The sequence below is a fragment of the Crassostrea angulata genome, chromosome 6, assembly GCF_025612915.1.
Source record: "Crassostrea angulata isolate pt1a10 chromosome 6, ASM2561291v2, whole genome shotgun sequence".
Taxonomy (NCBI): Eukaryota; Metazoa; Mollusca; class Bivalvia; order Ostreida; family Ostreidae; genus Magallana; species Magallana angulata.
In genome coordinates this window covers 41,578,722-41,605,233 of record NC_069116.1, presented here as the reverse complement: position 1 = coordinate 41,605,233, position 26,512 = coordinate 41,578,722, and the positions used below count along the sequence as shown (strand labels likewise).

The 26,512-nt window shown below is 32.6% G+C and overlaps 2 protein-coding genes across 2 annotated transcripts in view; both read left to right on the top strand.

Moving 5' to 3' along the window:
* The window catches only part of LOC128187300 (glycine cleavage system H protein-like), a 29,045-nt gene extending 8,939 nt beyond the window's left edge, over positions 1 to 20,106 (top strand). The window contains exon 6 of the transcript XR_008244064.1: positions 19,924 to 20,106. The gene's annotated coding sequence lies outside the window, so the exon portion shown is untranslated. The remainder of the gene's footprint in view (positions 1 to 19,923) is intronic.
* Positions 7,519 to 14,728, top strand: LOC128187517 (uncharacterized). The gene is made up of 10 exons (XM_052857940.1): positions 7,519 to 7,529; positions 8,837 to 8,984; positions 9,542 to 9,714; positions 10,104 to 10,302; positions 10,749 to 10,826; positions 10,969 to 11,112; positions 11,235 to 11,437; positions 12,065 to 12,126; positions 12,485 to 12,747; positions 13,183 to 14,728. The coding sequence occupies exons 1-10, from the start codon at positions 7,519 to 7,521 to the stop codon at positions 13,567 to 13,569; spliced, it is 1,668 nt and encodes a 555-aa protein (XP_052713900.1). The 3' UTR covers positions 13,570 to 14,728.
* Positions 20,107 to 26,512: the final 6,406 nt, after the last annotated feature.

Genomic DNA, 26,512 nt, shown 5'->3' with positions numbered 1-26,512 from the left:
TGGAGTTTGAGTCTGACATCATCACGATTACTTCGTGCAGTCCGTCCGTAATTTTATCTTAGGTCGCTGTAGGTTTCGATAAAGGGGGCGTATAAATTTTAGTCCTGTCAGTTTCAGTCGTTGTCAGTTTTGACCAATCGATAAACGGGGCTTATCGATATCAGTCCTGTTAGTTTTCATAGAGCTATGAATTAACTAAAGTTTTCGTAAGAATTAAAGGGAATAAGACTCGGAAGATGTAAATATTGAAACAATTAAATGCTTTTGGGATTTATTCGGGATATGAAGGTAGCGACATTGCAGAAAAAATATATAACCCGTAATTTTTGCAATGATCGCTACCTTCATGACCCGCATGAATCATCAAAGAAAGCATTTTATTAATTATTTTAACATCTTTCTTTTAACTAATTAATAAATTAATTATGAACAGTTAGTAAAATTCACTAAATTACTGTTAATGTACATAAGTACGTTAGCTAAAAGAAACAGCCAAATCGTCTCCTGTGAGACTTTGAGTTTGACATCATCATAATTATTTCGTGCAGTCCGTGATTTTCCATGGTCGCTGTAGGTTAGGACCAATCGATAAACAGGGTGTGTCGATTTCAGTCCTGTTCATTTCTTGTCAGTTTCAGCCGTTGTAGATTTCGACCAATCGATGAACGGGGCGTGTAGATTCCAGTCTGGCCGTTTCTATAGAGCTATGAATTATCTATAAGTTTCCGTAAGAAATAGGGGAAATGATACGTTGCAGATGTAAATATGATAAAATATGCCTTAACAAATCGAGAATAACTTTTTTTTTTTTTTTTAGAAAAAAAGGCTGTAATGACAAGAAACTCGGTCCCTTGCATAAGAACCATTTTAACAAGACCTTGGACTTTCAGTAGGATGTAACGATCTATTTATTGCGACAAAACAAGTTAAGATGACGCACCGATTGCGTAGTCTTCGCTCAAAAGTCAGACAAATCGTGTTGATTTCAAAGAGCCATGACTGAGTGGCCTACAATGAAATAGACAGGCCTACGTCACATTGCCGTTTGACTCAACTACCCAAAGTCCAAGCTCTTGTTAAAATGGTTCTATGTTCGCTTGGTGGACATGGTTTCTTAAGGTCAAAATGACATCGAAATGTCGTGATTTTAAAAGCACAGCAATTTAGTATATTGTTTATATACTGATAATTTAAATATTTAGGGTCTTCCGTTTTCAACGGAAGACCCTCTTGTTATTCTTCGGTTTCTTTTTAGGGTCTTCCGTTTCCAACGGAAGACCCTCTTGTTATTCTTCGGTTTCTTTCTATTATTATTATTATTAGGGTCTTCCGTTTTCAACGGAAGACCCTCTTGTTATTGTATTGTTTCTTTTTATTATTATTATTATTATTCTTTTTCTTTTCTTCTGACTCCTTTTTTGCTTCATAACTCAAAAGGTTTTAAACCGATTTTGATGAAATTTTCAGAGATTTTTGCAAGTTGGCGTCCCTCAAAAATGTAAAAGTTTTTAAGAGAACGTCACCTCCGTTTTGACGTGACGTCATTTTTAAAAATTTCAAAAAGTCATTTTGTCCCGGACTTTTCTCAAAAATGCTTTAAGATAGAGGCTTCAAATTTTCAATGGTTATGATTTGGTCGATTTACCTCTGTAATAAGGCTCGAAATGAAAATCTGTCGCTTCCGGTTGAAACCGGAAGTGAAACAAATTTTTCGAAAAAATGAATTTTCTGATCAAATCAAAAATGAATATGTGTTTTGTAGAGCTTATTAAGCTGAATCTAACACTGAAAGCCGTTTTAAAATCGGACGATGCATTACAGAGATATCGGGGTTTAAAAATTGATTTTTCCGGAAATTTTGATTCCGCGTCCTTGGTTTAAAAAATAGCATAAAGTTTATCGTAAAGTTAACTCGTACCAAAAATAATTGTTAAGTCGTACTTAAACACATTCGGATTGTTTTTGTTAAGTCGTTCTTAAAATCAAAAAGGTTTTTGTTAATTCGTACTTAAAATCATTCGGATTTGGTTAAGTCGTACCAGGAATTATTCGATTTTTTTCATCTTTTTCTTTTTATTACTCTTACTTATTGGTTTAAGAGCTCTGCTTCTTACAGGAACTTCCAGCTTTACTTCTGACATTAACGGAAGACCCACTCGTTGCTTTGCAACGAGCTTTGCTCTAGTTCTTTTTAATTTTTTTTCTGACTCCTTTTCGGCTTTATAACTCAAAAAGTTTATAACCGATTTTTATGAAACTTTCAGAGATTATGTGCAATTATAATACCTCAAAGTTAATGAAGTTTTGTTGAAAACGTCACTTCCGTTTTAACGTGACGTCATTTTTAAAATTTTCAAATAGTCATTTTGTCCGCGGCGTTTCTCAAAAACGCTTTAAGATAGAGACTTGAAATTTTCAATGGTTATGATCTGGTCGATTTACCTCTGTAATAAGGCTCGAAATGAAAATCTGTCACTTCCGGTCGAAACCGGAAGTAAAACAAATTTTTCGAAAAAATGAATTTTCTGATCAAATCAAAAACGAATATGTGTTGTGTAGAGCTTATTAAGCTGAATCTAACACTGAAAGCCGTTTTAAAATCGGACGATGCATTACAGAGATATCGGGGTTTAAAAATTGATTTTTCCGGAAATTTTGATTCCGCGTCCTTGGTTTTAAAAATAGCATAATGTTCATAGTAAAGTTAACTTGTACCAAAAATAATTGTTAAGTCGTACTTAAACACATTCGGATTTTTTTTGTTAAGTCGTTCTTAAAATTAAAAAAGGCTTTTGTTAATTCGTTCTTAAAATCATTCGGATTTTGTTAAATCGTACCAGGAATAATTCGATTTTTTTCATCTTTTTATTTTAATTACTCTTGTTATTGGTTTAAGAGCTCTGCTTCTTACAGGAGCTTCCAGCTTTACTTCCGGTAGTTACGGAAGACCCACTCGTTGCTTTGCAACGAGCTTTGCTCTAGTTATTATTATACTTTTTCTTTTTTTTTCTGACTCCTTTTCGCCTTCATAACTCAAAAAGTTTCTAACCGATTTTTATGAAACTTTCAGAGATAATGTGCATTTATAATGCCTCAAAGATGTTAAAGTTTGTATAGCAACGTCACTTCCGTTTTTACGTTACGTCATTTTTAATATTTTCAAAAAGTCATTTTGTCCGCGGCGTTTCTCAAAAACGCTTTAAGATAGAGGCTTGAAATTTTCAAAGGTTCTGACTTGGTCGATTTACCTCTGTAATAAGGCTCGAAGTGAAAATCTGTCACTTCCGGTCGAAACCGGAAGTGAAACAAATTTTTCGAAAAAATGAATTTTCTGATCAAATCAAAAATGAATATTTGTTTTGTAGAGCTTATTAAGCTGAATCTAACACTGAAATCCTTTTGAAAATCGGACGATGCATTACAGAGATATTGGGGTCTAAAAATTGATTTTTTCCGGAAATTTTGATTCCGCGTCCTTGGTTTAAAAAATAGCGTAGGTAGCTAAACACAGTTTCGTATAAAATCCAGGGGGTTTTTCTCTGGGGAAAAGCATGATGGGTAGGGATTTTCCTGCTATTTTTATGCGGTATACATGAAAATAACATTTTTAAACTCTCAGTTGCATAATATAGTGAATTATCTTTCGAATACATGAAAAAAGTATGTAGAAACATTTTAAAAATTAATTTTGTGAGACTCTAAAATAAAGGGCGGTAACTCCAAAAACATCCCGATTTTACACTTGCAGAATTTCATGATTTTTTTAGCGGGTAACATAGCTCTTTAAAAAGCTGGCGAATGTACCCTGAAAATACTATGAAATGATGCCTAAGGACTTGTTCTTGAAAATGTACAGAAATAAAAATGGCTGATTTGGTTGCATTCTGCTTTTAGGGGGAGCCTAAAATGCATGGGTGTACTGCATTTAGAGGCACCCTTTTGTCTATTTTCCGCATGTTTTGAGTGCCAAATAAATTCTAGCATTAAGTTACATGTGCATTATTTTTAAATATTTACAAAATTCACGATTTTATCTTTCTATTGATATATAAATATATATGTAACATATTTTAACAATTTATTTTTATAGGGGTCAGTTTTGCTTGCCCCTCATCTGAAAACGTCCTTATAACGTTACATATAAAACTGTGTTTTGCACCCGTAATGTTAAAAGTAAAATTAACTCGTACCAAAAATAATTGCTAAGTCGTACTTGAACAGATTCGGATTTTTTTTGTTAAGTCGTTCTTGAAATCGGAAAGGTTTTTGTTAAGTCGCACTTAAAATCATTCGGATTTTGTTAAGTCGTACCTGGAATAATTCGATTTTTTATATTTTTTTATTTTAGTTACATTTGTTATTGGTGTAAGAGCTCTGCTTCTTACAGGAACTTCCAGCTTTACTTCCGACATTAACGGAAGACCCACTCGTTGCTTTGCAACGAGCTTTGCTCTAGTTTAAACTGTAATTTCATTTTTAAGAACCCCATTTATCCCCTCCCCTTGGAAAATTAAAAGATCGATTAAGGGTTTTCGGACAAATTTAAGCATGATGCAAGTATAATGACACTGTACATATTTTCTCTCCTTTCAGTTTTGGTCGTCTGCTTTTGCATGTGCACCATTTTGGTTTCGATTGCACACGCCTTCACCTCTAGATCTGGGCATTGCGCATTTTATCCGGTTTCAACTGCCTGCAATGAAATCCAGAGAAGGGGGCATCTTCGCCGGCTCGTTCCCTTCTTTAACGAGCGACGCTTGAGGGGAGACTATGTGGACCAGGCCTGAAGGGATGTGTAAAATTAAAAGATACGTTTTCAAACGAAGGATTATCTGAAATAGTTTATTCTGCAGTGTTTTGTCCGAGAAATAAATAATTTATATAATTTTACTATTCATTCATGCTTGTTGACAATGTCTTCAATGTTTATATATATAGAGAATATTTTTATCGTATTGAAAAACATTTCTTCTCAGTCTGACTAAAGTCCAGCCTGTACTATTTCACTTCTTGGGGAAATACTGTAAACGTATTATATCTAGCGTTTATGATATTTAGCGGGAAATGGTTTTTCAACAAATTAGTGTGGATTTGACTTAACGCATTCTGGATGCATTTACTTATATGTTTTACATTTTGCGATGTACTTGATTTAGCGGTCGCCATTTTCCGCCAAAAACGCTAAATAGAATACACAGCCAAATGTAATACGTTTACAGTAGTAAGGACTGGCTTTAGCCAGACTGCTATTTAAAAAAAAACCCTGGCTTTAAGGTGGCTCTATACACCCACAGTTTATTCCAATTTTCAATAGAAGACCACAAAACATATACTTATCAAATATTAAAATGATCATAGGGATACTATAAGTATTTTTAAAGAATTTTTAAATGTTTTTCGTGTTTTTGTAAAATATTTTTTAAAAAGATAGCTATTAACAAATTGAGAGAATTTTTTTGTCATATAATGGATATTTCCTTCGGACACATAAAAAAATATAACACTTCTTAACATTCAAAAATGTTATTATTGCAATTTTTTTTAGTATTTCCCCAAAATATAATTTTTCATATTTCCTTACTCTGTTGACAAATCATCTGAAAAAGTTGCTTGATGTTATAAGAAAATGTATTTTAATAAATGTGACATAAAAAATTGAATGAAAATCATTACAAATAAACACAAAAAATATTTTAAATTTTATTTGGTATGAAAGTTCCTCAGATAAGAGTTATCGTTCCTAAGTCCCAAGGTCCTAACACCTTGGGGACTTCTAATTTCTGAGTTGAAGAAATTTTCCTAAATATAATGTTGGAATGATAAATACATACATATTTCATTATAGGCCTGTATAACTGAATATATTCGCTTTAATGCAAAACTTAGTCAAATAAAGAAAGGGGAAAATTGACTAGGCTAATAGGATTAATGTATCCCAACCTGAGAGAAATTCAAAGCCACCCTCCCATCCCCTTGAAGTGGTAAAGAACATCTGTCGATATTAATGTGCATTAAAGTATATTATAATTGAAATACTTTCACCAGTTTAGAATTTTCTTTTACAGTATTCAACCAAAAAATACTTTTTAGAAAATTTTGGAAAGTTAAAAAATTTAATGTTTTCAACGGGAATCGAACTCATGACCTATAGGTTTGTAGTGAACCCACTAACCCACTGCGCTACGGTGTAACATATCGATGATGAGGGAAAGATACTATCTTAAAAATTATACTTGATTTTTTTTTGTTTATTTCGATAAATAATACCACACAACGTGAAGGTGTCACATACCACATTACTTGAAAGTAATGAATTTTCCAATTATCAAATTAATTAAATCTATTCATTTAACAATTTTTTTCAAAAGAGCGGTCCCCATACATTTCGCCTCAGTTTAAATCAGCCAGTACCGGAATTGCATGCTTCCAGGTTTACTTTTTTGCGTACTGCGTAAATTATCACCTCATAATATTCAAAGAATGATTCCTTATTACTTATATTTATATAATTTTAAGCCATCGTACAATTAAATCTTTAACTATAAATAAGCAAACCCCGCCGGCGCTCCAATTTGGCGTCATTTGTATTATGGGTTATATAGTACAAAATCGATACGTAGTGTTAACGTATCACAGTCAAAGACACTGGATGATGTAGATATATACAAGTAATTGTTATACTTTCATGTTCAATACTGAAATCTGATTGGTTAAGACGCAGTTCATAATCCGTTCTATTACCCTCAGCGTTAGCAACGCACTTAGCAACGGGTAACATTAAAAATTGTTACGTGCGCGAAAATTATGCGCGTACGGTTCGCTGTAGAATTCACGTTATTCCTATATAAAAGCAGTAACATTTTCTTAAAAATTAAGACATTCAGTATAACAAAATAAATAGTGACTGTTTGGGAGGATAACAATTGAAATTGACACCTCTAGAAAACCATTGTCAACCTCCGCTTCGCGTCGGTTGACAGTGGTTTTCTCGGGGTGTCAATTTCAACTGTTACTCTCCCAAACAGGCACTATTTATATACTATATAATTTTATCAGATAAATATTTGATGTCAAGGGAAGAATTATATCTGTAAACTTTGACTAGTTTGACTTCCTTTCCAGAATCAAGGGATCAACAGAGTCAAATATATTTTATATATATACATAAGTGAAATGCTGTGCCGGATAATTTTATGCCAGTGCCAAGTTGACAGGTGAAATATTTACCTCTAAAAATCAAAATCCTTTGGGCAAAACAATATTTCCAATAGGAGAAATAATTTTACTACAAGGTATTTTGAATATTCTGTAGGATTTCTAAAGAAAATCCTACTGGATTTATATTTTCTAGAGGAAAAAAGTATTTCCTACAGTAACGTCGGAAGCAAATTGAAAGTTGGGGGGGGGGGGGGGATAGACATAAAAATCTTGACAACCAAAAACAAGAGGCCCATGGGGCCACATAGCTCAACTAAGCAACAATAACTTTGAATGGGCGTTCAAAAGATATTGTGCCATATGGCCCCTCGGTATACCGGGGATTTCGCCACATATCATTCTCGTATCAAAATGATATGATTCTTATATAATTGCGCTGATATGAGATGATAAAAAAAGGGCATCATATGAGAATCATATCATCGGTATCATATGAGAATCATATAATTCTGACATGAGAATTATATAATAAGGGCATCATATCAAAATTATATGATCGCTTATATAATGATTATATAATTCTTATATGACAATCATGTAATTTTGACATCATGTGAGAATCATATGAAGAAAATATGTGGAGATGAAGGCTATAGCCTTTTTCGTTCAAAAGCAAATTTATCAATATATATTACTATATTTATCTTGTTTGTTCTGGTCTTTGAATGTTGAATCTTAATATGATAAGGATAACATCTTGTGATGACAATATCAATTTCATTAGAATAAAAAATGACTCAAAACAGTAAAGAAATTGTCGATACATATATTCTGATCTTTTTTTTACAGAACAATGGTGGTCATTGAACAAATATATAAACATATGCACACTTACTTAATATTGACACAATATAAAAACAATTTTTAAAAGAGTTTTCTCCATGATACTAGAATACATTCATGTAACTACTCAAAATCGTGTGGTTTACATTTAATATACCACAATTACTGACAAGATAAAAACCACTTGATCAAAGATGTCAAACAGCTAAAAAAAAAATAGTCTGAAAGTAACAGTGTTGAGAAAAATCTATGCAATAAGATATTTATACAAGAGAAGTTTGCCAATGAGAATTGTGCAGCCAAAAGAGTCCAAATAATTGTTATTGATATGTAAAGCTTATTTTACAATCAATACACATAGCAAATTAAATGAATTTTAAAAAGTTACAATCTAATAATTTTCTGATTAAGAATTTTCCTTGTCATACACCAATATAATTCAATTTTGGTTGTAACGCGCTTTCTGATTGGCTTAAAAATTATTTTATATTGTATAAAGAATGTTGCCTACATCCGCCTGACGTTACGTTTGACTTTAGTACAATTATATGTAATTTTAATGGTCAAATGACTGTTTTTATCCGCAATAAATAGCTAAAAATTAAATGAATGCAATATTTATTAGTTTTATACGATATAAAATGGTTTGGGGCAGTCAACGCTTTTTTATAAACCGCTTTTATGAGAGTGTATACTTCAAAAAATCATGATTCAATGCTATAGTAATTACATCAGTCATACCTTTAGTTCGATACATTGTTTAGCATGTTTGATTATAAGGGCCCCGCTCAATGATGTCAAGTTAATTTTAAATCATATTCTTATCATATTTAAGAAATCCAGTTGAGACGTTTGATGCCGATATGAAGACCTGCATAGCAATCAAGATGGAAGTGGCTTCATTGATCGCTGATTTTAACATGCTTTCTCTTGCTTGCAACCATGCTGGGGCAACAGCATTGAAATTTTGTCCTAAATGTCATGTATGTTATCACTGTAATAAAGTTTGTTAGACTGCCTGATTAAGGGTCCTCTACACTCCTCTGAAAAGTTTTGCATACAAGCCCATTATTCTGAATTGATTATTTAAAGATCTGGATATTTAACATGTGTTCGACTTGTCAAAGACTAAAAAAAATATCAACTTTAGGGGAAAAAATCAAAAGTTTTACAGCTACTCTGAAAATTAAATTCCCTGCCGTATTCGAACTCACGATTTGCAGGTCGATCGGTAAATCGAAGCTACATCCATTGCTCCACAGAGATAGACATATATTATGATGGCAAATTAATTGTTTCACAATGCATTAAAATCGTTATGATGTGACATACAGTTAATTGTTATAAATAGTAGAAGTCACGGGGTGTAGAGGATCCTTAATAAAAAAAACCCATCTACTTCATGAATTATTTACTGCTTCAAATGTTTGTGTGGTCATGAAACCCCTTTATAAAGATCATATACAATTGGAAAATATACATATATCTATATAATTTTCTCTAAAAAAAAAATCAAGTTCTGAGGTAATATTTTTTACAGGCTGACAGAGATACATGTTCTTCTAAAGAAAGAGAAAGATTCCCTCAAGAGACAATGAGAACTATTGAAAGACTGCGATTAAGAGGAACTGAACAATCAAAAAAATCTCTTAAGAAACAGACAGGTGTGAAGGACTATGACAATCCTTTTTGGGAAGTTTTAAACCCTCATAGGTATTTAGACATTGTTTTTAAATTGTTGTTCACTTTGTTTTAAACATTGAACAAGAAACATTGTTAAAAGGTATCTGATTGATACAGTATAATTGCATCTATGATTGAATAAAATTTCCTTTATATCAAAATATATAATGCTTGCATTGTATAACATTCTAAAGATACTGCATTTCAGTTTTGTACAAATTGACATACCGGTATATGGTGGGTTTTTTTTTAAAAAGTACCGGTATAAATTTTGCCTTATTTTTTAAATTTGATTGGTGAAAAATAAACATTTTAATTGACTTATATAGCCTAACTAAGGTTTTATATGAGTATAATATGAATTTGGGAAGTTTACTCTTTAATTATTATAACTTTATTTAACTTTCCTTTTCTTGTAGAGATATTCCATCTGGAGTGCTTCATTTATTTCACTTGGGCACATCAAAGCACCTTTTGAAAGTTTGCATTGAATCACTGAGTGAGAATAAAGTTTCAGTGCTTGAAAGTCATCTGTCGGGACTTGATTCTCAGCAGCAAATAACTTTCAACATCTGCAAGAACTTAAACAGTCGACAAGGAAAGGATTTGAAAAAATTTGTAAGTACTTAATTGTCTGAAATTCATTATATGGATCGAATGAATTAAAGTTGTGCCTTATACGAGTTTAGCTTAAACTGGCCCGGGCAGTTGATGCTTTACAGTATATAAACCTCAAAAGCATTATAACTGTGCAGGTGCCCTACAGTGATCAGTCTGTCCGTCAGTTATACTTGTCTGGGGCTTATAATTCTCTCCCCTAAAGCCCAATTTAGCTCATAATTAACCACATACTGCCTTTGGTTAAAATGTGTGCAGTGATCTTGAACCAAGTATATATAGAAAGGGCCCTTTGAAACCTTGTCAACATTTCAATGATGTCAAGCTATTAAAGGATAATTCAAGTTTAAAATTAATGGAAACGTTTGTTGTATATTTCAAAAAAAATTTTATAGCATCTTTGATGCCCAAAAAGATAGGTAATGGTGGTTTTCTTTTCCATTTAGATTCAAGTCGCACCTTTCAGCTTAGCTTTTGCTGGTTTGAATACAGTGTATTTGAAGATGACCTGTTTATTAGCTTTGGTAATTATGAGAGGCATGAGCCTTGTTTACATAACAAAGAATTGTGAGCTCTGTATCTTTCATGTAATATTAAATGAAAACTTGTTATATTGAAGAGAAATGTGGCTTATGGGTGTCTAATGTTTAATTTATTTGGTTGCAGATAAATAGAATGGTGTGCAAAGATTCCTTTGATGATGAGGACATTCAACTCTTAGACAATCTTGTAAAAAAGTATCTTCAAATAGTCGAAGAGCATTTACCTCAACTTAAAAACAAAGTGAAAACTCACTTGCTGACACATTTGGTAAGTTGATCCATTACACATAATTCAACTCGTATTAATTAATTCAATCTTAAATCCATACATGTACCAGCTAGGGGTATCTTCCAATGTTTTTAATTTTATCCCTATTCTTACTTTGACAGACAGATGAAATATCACGCCATGGTCCACCTCTTGGATATTCTGAAGATGTCTTCGAAAAGAGGCATGGCGTGATCAGAGCAAAGCTCTTCAATCAAGAAAATCAACTCGCAAGAAGTCGAGATACGGCCATTTTATTTGGAAAAAGCTGTGTTTTCCTTCATGTGTTAATGGGTGGTTTTTTCCAAACAAATGATGCAACATGGTAAGGAAAAGAACAAATATATTATCTGCATAAATCATCCTCTTCATTATGTTCTTAATTTATTGAACAAGTCGGTGCATATTTTACTTATTCATATTTTTATACCCTTAACAACAAAGTTGTAAAGGAGTTGAATGTTTTTTAACCGGTCACTCTGAATGTCAGTCTGCGCCATGTAATTAAGCTGGCAGTAACTAGCTCCTATAACATCCATGCACAGAATATTATAAAAAATTGTAGCTATATATTCAGAACAAAATGTGTCATAAATGTGACGGTCAGACTGGTTCGAATACCAGCGCCAGATAGCTCAGTTGGTAGAGCACCTGACTAGAGATTCAGGGGGCCCGGGTTCGAAACCTGGTCTGTTCTTTAAAGACATTTTAAAAGTATGTATATAAATATACATAAATGTAAGTTCTTGTGCAATTATCTTTTGGGTGTTATGCCCTTTTTAAAATCCAATCATTTTGTGTATGTGATGCATACCCTGATTTTTATTAAGAGTATATTGTCAAGTAATAGGGGAGAGTGAGTTGTTAAGTATTAAGTCATAAATCTTTGTTATTCTTACTGACCTGAATTACTGGTATTATAAGCATTTTATAATTGATAATTTGTTGACAGGACCCAAAGCACAAAGAGTGTACAAGAACTTGCTCAAAGGAAGGAAATGATAGACTTTCTTGGTAATTTATGATATAAATACATTTGTTATATTCAGTAGTTTATTCTCACTGCCTCATATAACTCTGTATAGACAAATAGTCAATAACTAAAATACAGTAAAACACGGTTATAGCGAACACGCTTATAATGAATTGACGCTTACAGCGAAGTGAATTTCATTCCCCAAGTCTCTATTTCATGTTGTAAACTTGACGGATATAACAAATTACGTTTATAACGAAGTTAAATTGGCCGTCCCTGGGACTTCGTTATAAGCGTGTTTTACTGTATAAGTTTGTACGGAAATTTTTCTTTTTCAAAATTAACTGGCTAGGAATAATATCTACAGGATATACATCATATATTCTATACATGCAGGTCATTTGTCAACCAAAGACCCCAACTATGAAAGCCAAATGCCAGTGTTACTGATGCCAATCCGCTGCAACAACAAGAAAGCAATTCTCCAAGAGTTATCATCTTTCCATCCACAGTGCTTATTGTTACAAGGACTAGTTGACCTTGGCACTCCAAGTCCCACAGTGGATGGAAAGATGATAACTTACCAAGGCTGTAGGAGTCAGGATGGATCAGTAATCAAAGAGGGGATGTCCTTAGCATATATGAACAGGGAAAATGAGGTATGAATAAAACTTCTCAATATGTAGAGTCCGTGAGTGAATGTCAGGTTTTGCACATCAAGTTTTGTAAGTTCGTGTGCATCATTTGAAATATTTTCTCACTTGAACAAGAGAGCTTTCTGATCATTTTTTGTCCAGCGACCATCTGTCTGTCTGTAAACTTTTAACATTTTCGAAAACTCATATGTTATTGTATTTAATAAATGAACTTGATGTCTACCTAAGTTATACTCGTATAACCTGGGTTGGGGCAGTTTACGCTTTATAATGCTCAATATGTGATAACTGTAAAATCATTCCATTACAAAGTGACTTAATGTTAAGCATAAGAATACGTAATAATATGTGAATTATGTGACCTTGCATGGTCACTCTTCTTTTAATCTTGATTTATGCATGCTGTTTCCCAAATAATGTCTAAAATTTCATATTCAGGTTGAAATTGGACTCTTCAAGAGAGGATATTTAATACTTCTAGAAAATCAGAGGAAGTCGTTAATTACTGTAGAGAAAGGACATATCCAGACAACATCATTTCTAGGTTGCCCTATTGTGCACCTCAAGAACGAAACTGATGTAGTCCCCCTCCACAGAGTTCTTTCCTATGTCCCTCTTGTTCACCATTGCGCTCAATCCCACTGCACCATCAGAGAAGGAAGAACTACTATCAGAGTGGAACAAGAGAACAAAGATGTGTATAAAAGATTTCTTGTACATAACATGAATCATGCCATAAGAGTTTATGTAGTTAATGTTTTTTCTCTTAAATGTCCATCAGAATTTCCATTTTCAGATCTAAAAACCTGCTCAAAAAAATTGTAAATTTACCGTTCTGGTGTCTGAAAATGTGTACATATTTAATTGTACATCAAGAGTATCAATTACTATGTATAACAGGTCTTACTGTTAAAGATTCAATATCCTTTGAAGGAATAAAATGTATTCCCTTTTTTCAAAGTTCAATGGTTTGATGAAAAAACATTGTTTGTACATGTAGTGTTTTTTTTTTTATTATTGAGAGTATTTTTGCCTAGGAGATGTTTTTGTTATACTGTGTGGTAGACATTCTTTAATAGAAATTTTATATTTAAAGGTATGTTAATATTGTATGCACTTTTTTCATCATGCATATTATGAAGGTGATTTGCAATATCAGCTTCATTGTTTTCAAATGTACTGTGAAAATTAGAAATTACAAATGAATGTTGAGAAAACTAAATATTATATTTTGTGGTAAAGACAGACAATCTTCAAATGTATCATTTCTATACAATGGTAATGAAATAGAACTTGTCAAGGAATTTAAATATTTAGGAGTTTTATTTTTAAGAACAGACTCTTTCTACAGTACTAATAAATAAGTAGTGACGAGAGATACCCGAGTTATGTACGCAATAATTAAGTAGTCTAGAGAATAAAATCTATCGATTGATTGTCAACTTGATATGTTTGATAAAATGATTGTTTCAATTTTACTGTATGGTTCTGAATTGTGGGGTTTTGAAAAGTTATATTTAAGAGAGTCAACTCTCCAGGCTGATGTGTACAGTATACACTCTTGCTTTTTGTATAATATTGTCTGTATTGTTTATTTTCTCTATGGTGTTTTATACAATATGAGAATACGAATTGAATTGAGAATATGAATTGAATACTGTATTTATCTCTCAGAATTACATGTTTTTATTTTAGTTTCTGTTTACAATTGCTGTCTATAGATTATGTATATTTTAATGACAACAGGTAAATTAGTTTTTAAAACTAATTGTGCTAGCTATAGCCGAATGACATTCTTCTTATTATTATTATTACAGTCTTATCCTTTCATAGCATTATCCAAAAACACAAACTGATTTGTGATTATGATAAGCATATGATATGCACTGCATCAACTTTACAAAGATTTACAATTTCCATGCAAACCTTTTCATATACAATCTTTGTTCATCAATGATAGTCATTAATTTATAACCAGATTTATCAAATAAATGGATGCAATGAATCCAAACTGTCATTATTACTTTAAAGTAAATCATATATAGACATAATCATATGATTATGATATGCTTCTCATATAATTCTGATATCATATGAATCTGATATGATTATGATATGAAGTTGTTATCATATAATTCAAATCATATCATAATCATATGATAGGGATTATATAATTCTTATATGAATCAATTTTTATATCATTCTTATGTGATTTTGATATGATTCTTATATGAAAAGAACTTCATATCAGAATCATATGTGGCGAAATTGCCTATGTATGAGAGCATATAGATACATTTTCTTCCTGAACTACTTACTAGTTATTGTAAAATATATTATGATAGTTACTGTATTTCATTTAAAAAAATTCCAATACATGTGAAGAAGAATATTTAACCCCAATGCGCTCAATTCCTCAAATTAAAAATGTTATTTGTCTTCCCCATTATAATTAAACGACTGTTGTTTACCTTGCATATACTCGTGTGACTTTTATAACCTTACTCACACTTGATTGATGAATACAATGGAATGAAAAATGTTGTCACGTCACATGTTAAAGAGCTATAAAAAAAATCAATGTAGTGACATGCATATCACTAGATATTTTACTAAGGCCCACCCATTATTTTCATCTTTATTCAAAAATAACAAATGGCTACCAACCAGGATAATTTTCCGCTGTAATATTTTCTTAGGAATAGCAATAATGTCTTTATTCCCGTAACAAAAATGTTTCAAAACTATGGAAACTGTTTTAATGGTGTTGTTTTTATTTACTCGTGACTGAAAAACTATCAAAATTGATGTAGATTTTATATTATTCATTGTATAAAGAGAGCCCCCATAGAGTAGAAACTATACAGAATATCATCCTTTAATTTTTTTTGCACAAGCATTTAACATTTAGCGAGACATTTCCAATGATCAACCAAAATTTCAGCGTCAATCGTAGAATTATATGCAAGATACAGAGCTCACAATTCTGCTAGGTTTAAGTCATATTTTGTTCACATGAGTTTATTACATTCAGCTTAAGATTTTTAACTTGGTATTTCCTATTCAGCATTTAAAATGGAAACAAAAAATAGCCTCAAATCTGTGTACAAACATAGAATTGTGAGCAAAGCTCTGTATCTTGCTTATAATTCGAAGCTTAACACTCAAGTATGGTTAGTAAAAAGAAATTGTAAACAATTAAATATAAGTAACATGCACTATAGCAAATAAAGAGCAAAATTAATTTTTCAAAATGAATCATATATATACCTACATATTTCCGTCAGCGATATTAAACTCTTTTTAGATTGAATAAACTAGAGAAAATGCTGAGCATCTCAACAACAAAACGTTCCATTAATCAAACATTATGAATTACCGATAGAATGAATTGTATTTTAGTACTTTGTTAATACATCAGATTTTGCTTAATTTGCGCAGGTAAACTGTCAACTGTCTGATTTACCAAGGTGTCTGTTTGATTTGATACGTAAAAATCAAGGTACTGAGGAACTGATGGGAGTTGATTTTGTCGATGTTTATTTATTTTAAAATCAATGATATGTTATTTTGCATGACAAGTACATGTATACGTAGTTTCTAATTTGAATTACGCATATTTTTATAATACGAATTTTTGAACTTTTTCGACTAGAATGTCGAGAAACCTCCATATGAATCATGTTAAGGTGGATCTCTACACCAAATAAGTGTAGGAGATTTTTGTTGCATGCATTTGTTACCAATACTAGGCACAGTATTCAACAATAATATACCTCAAAATACAATACACTATTTTCTAGAGAATTTTTAAAATATCAGTCTGGTTCCAGATAACCCCTTATTTATCAAATTTTTAAACATTTCTGTTTTAAAATTCTTATGAAAGTGAAATGTTATTAAGTTTAGAAATGAAAAACAAAAAAATCATGAATGAAGTTTGTATGATTTTTATTGGAATCCACATAAATATGAAACTAAAATATAAAAAAATTATGTTAAGGCAAACTGCTGGACAAAATCCCACAAAAACCTGAAAATATAAACAATATTCGTTGGTGAAAGGGATAAAGAAAAGAAATTGAATGAAATTGAAAAATTAAAGGAAATACTTAATTATTGCAAAAATCTTGGTATGAAAGATCCTGTTTAAGAGTTGTCTTTCTTTATTTTACATGGTCTCAAATATCTTGGGATCAATTTTTTAATTAACAAAAATCACGAAGAAAAATTAAAAAAGGAACAAGTCTATGCTAAATATGTAGATATAAGATAAATAGTGCTTATGATAATGTTTGAATCTGAAAAATTATATTATAATTGATGAATGCATTATAGCGAGCGCAGCTCGCCGGCGCGCAGCGCCGGCTAGCGAAGCGAGCTCTAAGAACCAGTGTGCGCGGGAAAAAGAACGAGCTAAACCTACAGTTCATCAAACAAAATTTTTTGTCTACGTCCCATAATGCTCTCTAATGTTTTCACCCGTGGTGCTATGCCAAAAATGGCCGACTTTCAACTCGTAATTTACGGTGACTTAAAGTTTGAAGACACGTTTTGAGTACCGCATATGCTTTGGCGAGACTCAAAAGATTTGTTACATGCTTCCATACCTTCGTATTGAGTCGAGAAACGTAAACAAAGACGAACAAAGTCATGGATGACGTCACAGTGCACTCGCGCTATATTTCCCGCGAAAAATTTAGAGGTGGATCAAACATCTGTAATGAGTGTACTGGCTATTTCAATATAGTCTGCGATACCTGCCTCATTGACATATGATTTGTTTTTAATCTTTTTTTAATATAGAGATTTTATATATATATAAACTAACAAGGGCCATACTTTACTGTCATGTCGATCCATTAATTGTGCATGCATGTACCGTGCAGTAGGCAGGTAAGTATATGAATAGGAAGGAAATAAACAATAGGACATTTTGAACTAAATAAAAAGGAATAAAATGAAAAAATAAACAGTTAAAAAATTATGTAGATATTGCATATAGTCATACCATTAAATAAAAGTGGGAAATTACACACCTACAAACAGGTACCGGGCTCTCTCTCTCTCTCTCTCTCTCTCTCTCTCTCTCTCTCTCTCTCTGGGTAGGGGGTTGCGCTGTATATATCATAACCATTAAAATTAGTACATTTGGCATACTTATTGTAGAGCAATACTCTCTCAAAAATTCTTTGACGTTCGTTGATACCTAAATAAAACTATAAGTTGACAATGATGCAAGGTACAGTATGTGTAATTCTTGCTGCACTCGCCAGAACGGTAGCACCGTAAAACATATTATATATTTAACTCTTCAGAACAAAATATTAGTAGTTAATTATATTATAAATTGCCTTCTACTTTTTTATATACAATAGCAATTATAAACAACAACCATACGCATATTAATACATACATTAGATGTCCATAGTGATACACATGCATGTGTGGAAATGAAAAACATGCTCCTTTTCAGAATCCTGTCTTTCCCTCATTTTGCTTGCAAATCCGGGCTTCCACTGCTATTGCTACCTAGCTGTATCTATTTAAATCAAAATACATTTGTTTAATGTCAAAGTTTCAGTGAAAGTCTTTTACTGCAAATTTTTTTTTTTTTAATTTGGGAAGTTAGGATCAATTCAAGAGATCGTACTACGGTTCTTTCGTTTTATATTCATCATACATATATAGTTTAAATGAAAATTTGACATCTGCTTACCTATATCGATAATCCGCCACATATGGATGATCGTCTGTTGCAGATGACATGACAAAAATGTATTGCCAATAGCAGCAGAGCAGGGAAACGGTATATTATTTAGAGTCCACGTTTTCCGTACAAAACAGCTGATAATCAATGTTAGTTAAAAGCTTTTAACAGGAAGAAAATTGACATATTTTCTAAGCGTTTTGGTGATTTCAGTCCTATCTCGTCTCCTTAGTTAAAAGAGTTCAATTAAACGGTGTATAGCTATTTTGTACCACGACATAATGTTATCAATCCGGAACGCAATGGCGTTTCGAACGGAAGTCAGACATGTTTGTGACGATGTAGCCTTCCACCTTAAATAATATTTAAAGATAAAATTAATTCAATCAAACTATGTATCAGTGGTAGAAATAGTTCTCGAAAATTGTATGGATCCAAGCAATTATTTTATATTGAACTCTTCGACTAGTCTCGTTCAACCAAACGCTCAGACACCGTAAATCTCCGACAAGGGTTTACGGAGACAGCCGAGCGTCGAGTTGAACGAGACTATATTGAACTCTGGCGTAGGAATACATACGACTACAAAAAATATTTAAATTGTTCGTACCATTTAAAATCTGACTATTTTTAAGGTATTTGTAAATAAGTTTCCTTGAAAAACAATGCTTTAGCATACATTACATCGAATTCATCAATTATTTTCAAGAACTAAGTCTTGTAAGGAGCAATGATTTTTGCTTAGGTCCAAACACTGTTTCACTTTCGGTTTGTCCGAGTGACTGCATAGGAGAGTTGATCAAAAATCAACTCCCAATAACAAAATACAGGCGATAGTTCACAGGTTACAAAGCATACATAATGAAAACGAAACGAAAAATAAAACAAGCTACCACCACCATCATCTATGTAAAAACTGTCAACGCATTGAAATATTTAACCTCAATTTACTTCACAAAATCGGCAGCAATGTATTTTGCATGTTTCAAAGATCCCCTTCACATTCATTATTAATATCCGTTAAATGATATGATATATGTACATGGTTAACAAACGCAAATTATGAACCTTTTTTCTGCATCTTTGTTCCAGGATGGCTGTATAAAATGACCATTAGAGAGCCCACTGAGCTTGATCATCTGATGAAGGAGGAGGATTATCTCATTGACAAGTTTATCAAGGATTGGCTCCCCATGTCTGCTCGAACCAGCAGTATTGGTCTTCTTTTTTATACATGTACCTAATGGACAGAAATTGGTGGAGTGGTCCTCAACACTAATATTCTTTTGTGTGTATAGTTTAAGTATACTGTGTATTGATCTGATCAGCAACTTTGATTTAGTGAAGGTTTTTGACAATTTATGGTAGAATCACACCTGTTGCATTTTTACAATGATAAGATTTTTTCTGCTTGATTTAAATGTTCTGATTTTCAGTTGTGCATGTGTTGATTTTTTTTTCCATATTAGATTTCTGTGTATGTATGTATACTTATTTTACAGCGCATTAAAGGACATATGATATGTTATTTTTAAACTCATATGACTGATAGTTTTGTCTCCATGCATATATGTGACCATAAACATTATGGAAAGGTAATTTAATCAAAGTACAAATCAGAAATATCTCCGAGTTGAAATGTTTAACTGTTTTCATAATGATCAGCATCTGCATGTATAACTTTGCTGTATCAACTCTTGAGAATAGTCTGACACCAATTATAAAAGCATATTTTGAGCCAGAATTAACTGATGTAAAAAAAGTCAGGTGGCAAGTGTGAGACAAGGTCCTCTATAATGTATCAAATGCCAACTTATGTATCAACCAGTAGTGCATGAATATGGCATTAATTGTTTTTTGGTCAAGTTCTACATACATAAATATACTATGTTAAGCATGTCTTTCTTTTTAATTTATAATTTTAGATTTTCTTTGGATGTGTTCAAATGTATATGAATCTTTTTTCCTTTTTATAATATATGGAAGTAAATCATCTTATGTCAGTAAAGTTTGAACAGGCCAGTCAAGTGCTTTAAGACATTTCTGCTTTTTTTTTACTTGATATTTAAAAACTGTAATATTTATTGATACATTTAATTTTTTTCTTTAAGACATTTCAGGAGTTTAAAGGAAATGATAAACATGCATTTTATGTAATGTAAAGGAATATACCGGTATATGTGTGTAATACTGTTTAGTTTGAATTTACAGACAAGGCTTTATTTTAAATAGTGCTAATTAAGAAATGTATGGTAACATCCCTATACATGTGTGTTATTGTTTTGATGTGTATCTACGTGTATTTCATAAGGTGTAAATCCTTCATATGTTATGCATTGGTCAATAAAAGGTGGAGTGACATTTATAAATACCAAATAAAACTTGATTCTTATACACGAACATGTATGTCAGAAATGACAATTGTAGGTTTCCTTGAAATAGCATGCCTAATAAGATCCCTACAAAATAATAAAACCTTAGTATATGATATAGAAAGCAGTATTGCATAAAAAATTCATTGTGATTTCTTTCATGAGATAACAACGGACAAGTAAATTGATATCCCTGTCAGAAACAGATAAAAACATCTATATGTATAATTATATAGACTATATAAGGAATAAGGAATCATTCATTGAGTATTATGAGCTGATAATTTTGGTCGGGCGTGGTCAAATACAATAAAGCCGGAAGGGCTTTATTATAGATTTGACCACGCTCCAACCGAAATTATCACCTCATAATATTCAAAGAATTATTCCTTATTACTTATATTAATATTATTTCCAATCTGTACACTTTAAAACAACATCATTTTAAAACCACTATTTTTTTGTGTAACACATGCTATGTATTACTACGCGGCGCAGCCAATTTCGTTTTCCGGTTATGCTATAAGACACGCCCATTTTGTGTCACTCATGTTTTATGAAGTTGTTGGGGTTTAGGGTTCAAACTGGATTCGTAATGTTATCACAGACAAAGACAGTTGAACATGTAAATATATAGAAATGAATGATGTAAACTGAAATATCCTAGTTATGTCAATATGGAGATATGACAACATTAATAGGATATCACAAATTGTATATGGATACTTCACCAGGTGTAACCGTGTTTAAGAATTAGGAAACATAAGTAATGAAAATTAAAGTATGGTGTAATTAAATAAACAACGAAATGTTTTTTGGGGGGATGGGGGGATTCATGACAAATTACTTTAAAATATATTAAGCACTTTGAAATGTTTTATTAGGTCATTTGAGTCACGCGGATGACCTTTCACAATTTGTTTTCTTCCATGCGTCAGAAGTAAAAAAAATTCTTGTTCCCCAGGGTAAGGTGAGAAAATAAGGTATGCCTTTGGGAAAGAAATTCTGTCAGACCCCAGGGGATTAGGGGTGACCAGTAAACATGTATACTTGCCACCTTTAGTTTATTAATGAAAACATATACATGTAAAAGCAATCGACAGTGAATAAATTATGGGGAAATTACTCCCTATCATTTTCCTCCTTATATAATAAAAAAAATAATAAAAAATCACACACACGCACACGCAAATACACACAAAGATTCAGTACAATGGCCTCTGAATTTTGGGATTTATCGCTTCCTGATATCTTTTATCCGCATTTTCCCGATGGTGTTTGAAATCGATGACGTTCAACAGTGTTTCACTTTTATCACACAAACAACTTAGGAGTAAGTTGTTGGAAAATGCTAGCTTAAATTCCATCTTGTGAGGATTCCAATTACAAGCCTGCGTTGCTTACAAGTGTGTCTGTATTAAATTAAAACATGCATTAATGATTTCATAGGGATCAAGACGAGCCGAGTTATACTGAAGCCCCCCCCCTCCCCCCCGGTCACTCTTTTATAACACGTACAGGATTGCACGGACACACTGATTAAAACTGGGTAGATCGTAATTATTTTTCCCTAGATGTATCAATACAATCAAGTTCTGAAAAACAGGGAGAAAATAATTATAGAGCATCAAAGAAAGCATTGTCTAAATGAGTACAATAATTATATAAACATAAAAGCATTAAGCTGTTGTGCTAAAACTCACGCTCCAATATAACCAAACTTTTATACTCACTGCATGTGGATAAAGCTAACATTCAAATGTATCAATATTTATTTGGTATTTATAAAGATCACATGGCGTGAAAATAAAAATGAAAGGAAATAGAAGTGATTATTATTTTTGGTAGGACATTTTTATTGTGACCATATAATATAGTAAAATATAATAATAATGTGGGGGTACACTACGGCTTTCCATAGTTTAACGTTAGGTATTTGTTTCCCTTAATTTAGTGAAGTTTTTTTTTAAATTCTTTCTGCCGAATGTTTACCAGATTAAGAGAGCTGGTTAGTCGTAACCATTTTATACCATGTTAATCTCCTTTAAACAAAGAACTTTGTGTAATGATATATGAAATCATTCTCTCTCTCTTTCTCTCTCTCTCTCTCTCTCACACAAAAGTTTAATGCAATTCTGATGTTCTAATGTGTTACAGTGGTTTGTTGACCTCTATAAAACCTCCTTAATTCCATTTTACTAAGAATTTAACTGAGAGAGAGAGAGGGAGAGAGAGAGAGAGAGAGAGAGAGAGAGAGAGAGAGAGAGAGAGAGATGGGAAGGAGTATTCTTTTCCTTCCGCCCGTGCTGAGTCCAAGAACAAATAAATCTAACTCGAATAGTTTTTATCTTGATAATTACGTAAAATATAATTATGTAGCAAGAAAATACAGACTTTGAATTATAAGATGGCGTAATGATGTAACGCACCTGAAAATTTCAATGACTTTTCATGCAAACAACCCATAATCAAAAGAAATGATTCCAAAAACGAAACCGAACAACATGTAAATTATTTGTAATTTAGGCGATTTTCTTCGATATCACTTCACACGATCCGATACAGGTATATAACGACATGCACCACACAGTGTTTATCCATACATGAACCATTTGTCGTTTGTGAGCAAGATTTCATAGCGAAAGGAGGAAGAAAATGAATTTTAAAGGTAAGTTGGGCCAAACTTTGGTTGATTTCCTTGCAAACGGTATTTCATATTATAAGTTCACCCATACTGTTTCTGAATGTGATTTTGTATTTATATCTACTTGTACGTAGATTGACTTTGCCTTCTCAGCTCTCATTGACATGACTTTATTGCCTGTATGACATGACATGTAGCTGCCTTTACGTCATATAAATTGTTTTCTATTAGTAATTGATTCTGAATAATTGACACAGAAATATACTTTTACGCATTCGATTTTAATTTTATTGCTTTATATTTTTACCTCCGTAATTATTTTAGTGATTTCAACGAATTTAAGATTATTCATCATGTCTTTGCATAGAAGCTCTAGTTTCAATGGTTTCATCTTGCAAGTATGATTGAAAGGGAAGCCAGAAATAAAATAGATAATTAAGAAAAACAAAACCGCGAGAATATATACTAGTAAGTTGTTAGAACTTTTGTTCAAACCCACTGTATGTTTTATATATTCAAAGAAAAATTGCTTTCTTTGGTGATTCATGCGGGATATGAAGGTGGCTACATTACAGAAAAAATACCTAAGCGGGTTATGTAAAAAAAAAATTCAATGATTGCTATACCTTCAAAACCCGCATGAATCACCAAGAAAGCATCTTATAGTTTATATTCATTGATAGGACACAGACCACAATTATTTTCCCCTCTTATTCCTTTATACAACAATAAATCATAAAAAATTCCACCGGCTCAAATGAATTCAAATACAGCATAGCTATAGAATGACACTTGTCCACAACATATCCAAACTACAGGGAATTCAATCGAGAGGGGACTGATATAAAATAACCCCTACCATGAAAAATTCACTTTCACTTTGGAATTTGTGTTAACATTGGCCTCTTTACACCCTTTCTATGGCGCCTATAAAGATAAGATTTCTAAATTTTTCCTGCCTGTATTTTTTTTCAAACCTTCTTTCCATCCATGCAATAAAAGGAACCAAATTCGACCACTGAGTACCCCTGGGAATTTTGGAAATAATACTTACATTTTTAGAATCGAACTACTTGCGTGGTCAATTAGCATGGGTAAGTTAAGTTAACTAAATTACTGTTAGTGTATATCAGTCCGTTGGATGTAAGAAACAGCCAAAAATCGTTTCCCATTGGAGTTTGAGTCTGACATCATCACGATTACTTCGTGCAGTCCGTCCGTAATTTTATCTTAGGTCGCTGTAGGTTTCGATAAAAGGGGCGTATATAAATTTTAGTCCTGTCAGTTTCAGTCGTTGTTAGTTTCGACCAATCGATAAACGGGGTTTATCGATATCAGTCCTGTTAGTTTTCATAGAGCTATGAATTAATTAAAGTTTTCGTAAGAACTAAAGGGAATAGGACTCGGTAGATGTAAATATTGAAACAATTAAATGCTTTCTTTGGGGATTTATTCGGGATATGAAGGTAGCATCTTCGCTAGCCAAGGGTTTTCGGTCCACTTTGCTCCCCGTAAACCCTTGGCGGATTTCATTACGAAAACTCGGTGATGTGGTGGCGCTATCTAGCGAGCAACTTGAGTTGCGCCCCTTGCATATTTACATTTTAATCAAATTAAACGACGGGTTATATACACACTACGGCATTAATACAACTTGAAAACATGTTGACTACCGAATATCGGAACATAATCATGATAATTAACGATGCTATTAAATACGAATTAAGTTATAAACTAGGGAAAGCACGGAATGTTTTATTCATAGTGTTTTGTAAGGACCTGTATCAGGAGTAAAAAAAAGTCGCCGATTTATATCAATCCTTTAATGTCATAAAACCAGGTATCGTTGTCGTAAATATTGCGGACCAAAGAAATTAAAAAAAAAATCTCATTGAACCTTTAAAAGCAATAACGTATATACTAACGGGATGGGCAACTTCTACATTCGCCATGTTTACATCTCCCACGCTATCACGCGAGCCTTGACAAGTTTGTACAACTATGTTTAATCCCAGTAAAATATGTAGATTTTGAAAGCGATCTGGTAAGACCGTCGTTGGCGAGGCACTGTACTCGTGAACTAGTGTCTCAATTTGTTAAAAGCACCGAATGATTTACCAAAGATCCAAATGTTTTTTCTTCCAAAGTTTATATTTACAAGCACTGCGATTGGATCAGCTACTCGCAGCTGCAGCCAATCATAAAACGGAGCTCGTCACCGAGTTTTCGCAATGAAATCCGCCAAGGGTTTATGGGGAGCAAAGTGGACCGAAAACCCTTGGCTAGCGAAGATGTGAAGGTAGCGACATTGCAGAAAAAATGTATAACCCGTATGTAATTTTTTTTCTGCAATGATCGCTACCTTCATGACCCGCATGAATCATCAAAGAAAGCATTTTATTAATTATTTTAACATCTGTCTTATAACTAATTAATAAATTGATTATGAAAAGTTAGTAAAATTCACTTAATTACTGTTAATGAACATAAGTACGTTAGCTAAAAGAAACAGCCAAATCGTCTCCTGTGAGACTTTGAGGTTGACATCATCATTATTTCGTGCAGTCCGTGATTTTTCTTAGGTCGCTGTTGGCTTCGACCAATCGATAAACAGGGCGTGTCAATTTTAGTCCTGTCAATTTCTTGTCAGTTTCAGCCGTTGTAGATTTCGACCAATCGAGAAACGGCGCGTGTAGATGTCAGTCTAGCTGTTTCTATAGAGCTATGAATTAACTATAAGTTCCGTAAGAAATAGAGGGAATCATACTTTGTAGATGTAAATATGATAAAATATGCTCTACCAAATCGACAATAACTTTTTTTAAGAAAAAAAGGGCTGTAATGACAAGAAACTCGGTCCCTTGCATAAGAACCATTTTAACAAGACCTTGGACTTTCAGTAGGATGTAACGATCTATTTATTGCGACAAAACAATTTTTAAAAATGACGCTCGTTTCAAGCCAAATAAACACCGATTGCGTAGTCTTCGCTCAAAAGCCAGACAAATCGTGTTGATTTCAAAGAGCCATGACTGAGTGGCC

Bases quoted from the DNA above. Each gene is read 5' to 3' on its own strand.
- LOC128187517 (XM_052857940.1), top strand. The intron at 8,985-9,541 runs GTATGTTATCAC...TATTTTTTACAG, and splicing joins AATTTTGTCCTAAATGTCAT to GCTGACAGAGATACATGTTC. The intron at 11,113-11,234 runs GTAAGTTGATCC...TTACTTTGACAG, and splicing joins CTCACTTGCTGACACATTTG to ACAGATGAAATATCACGCCA.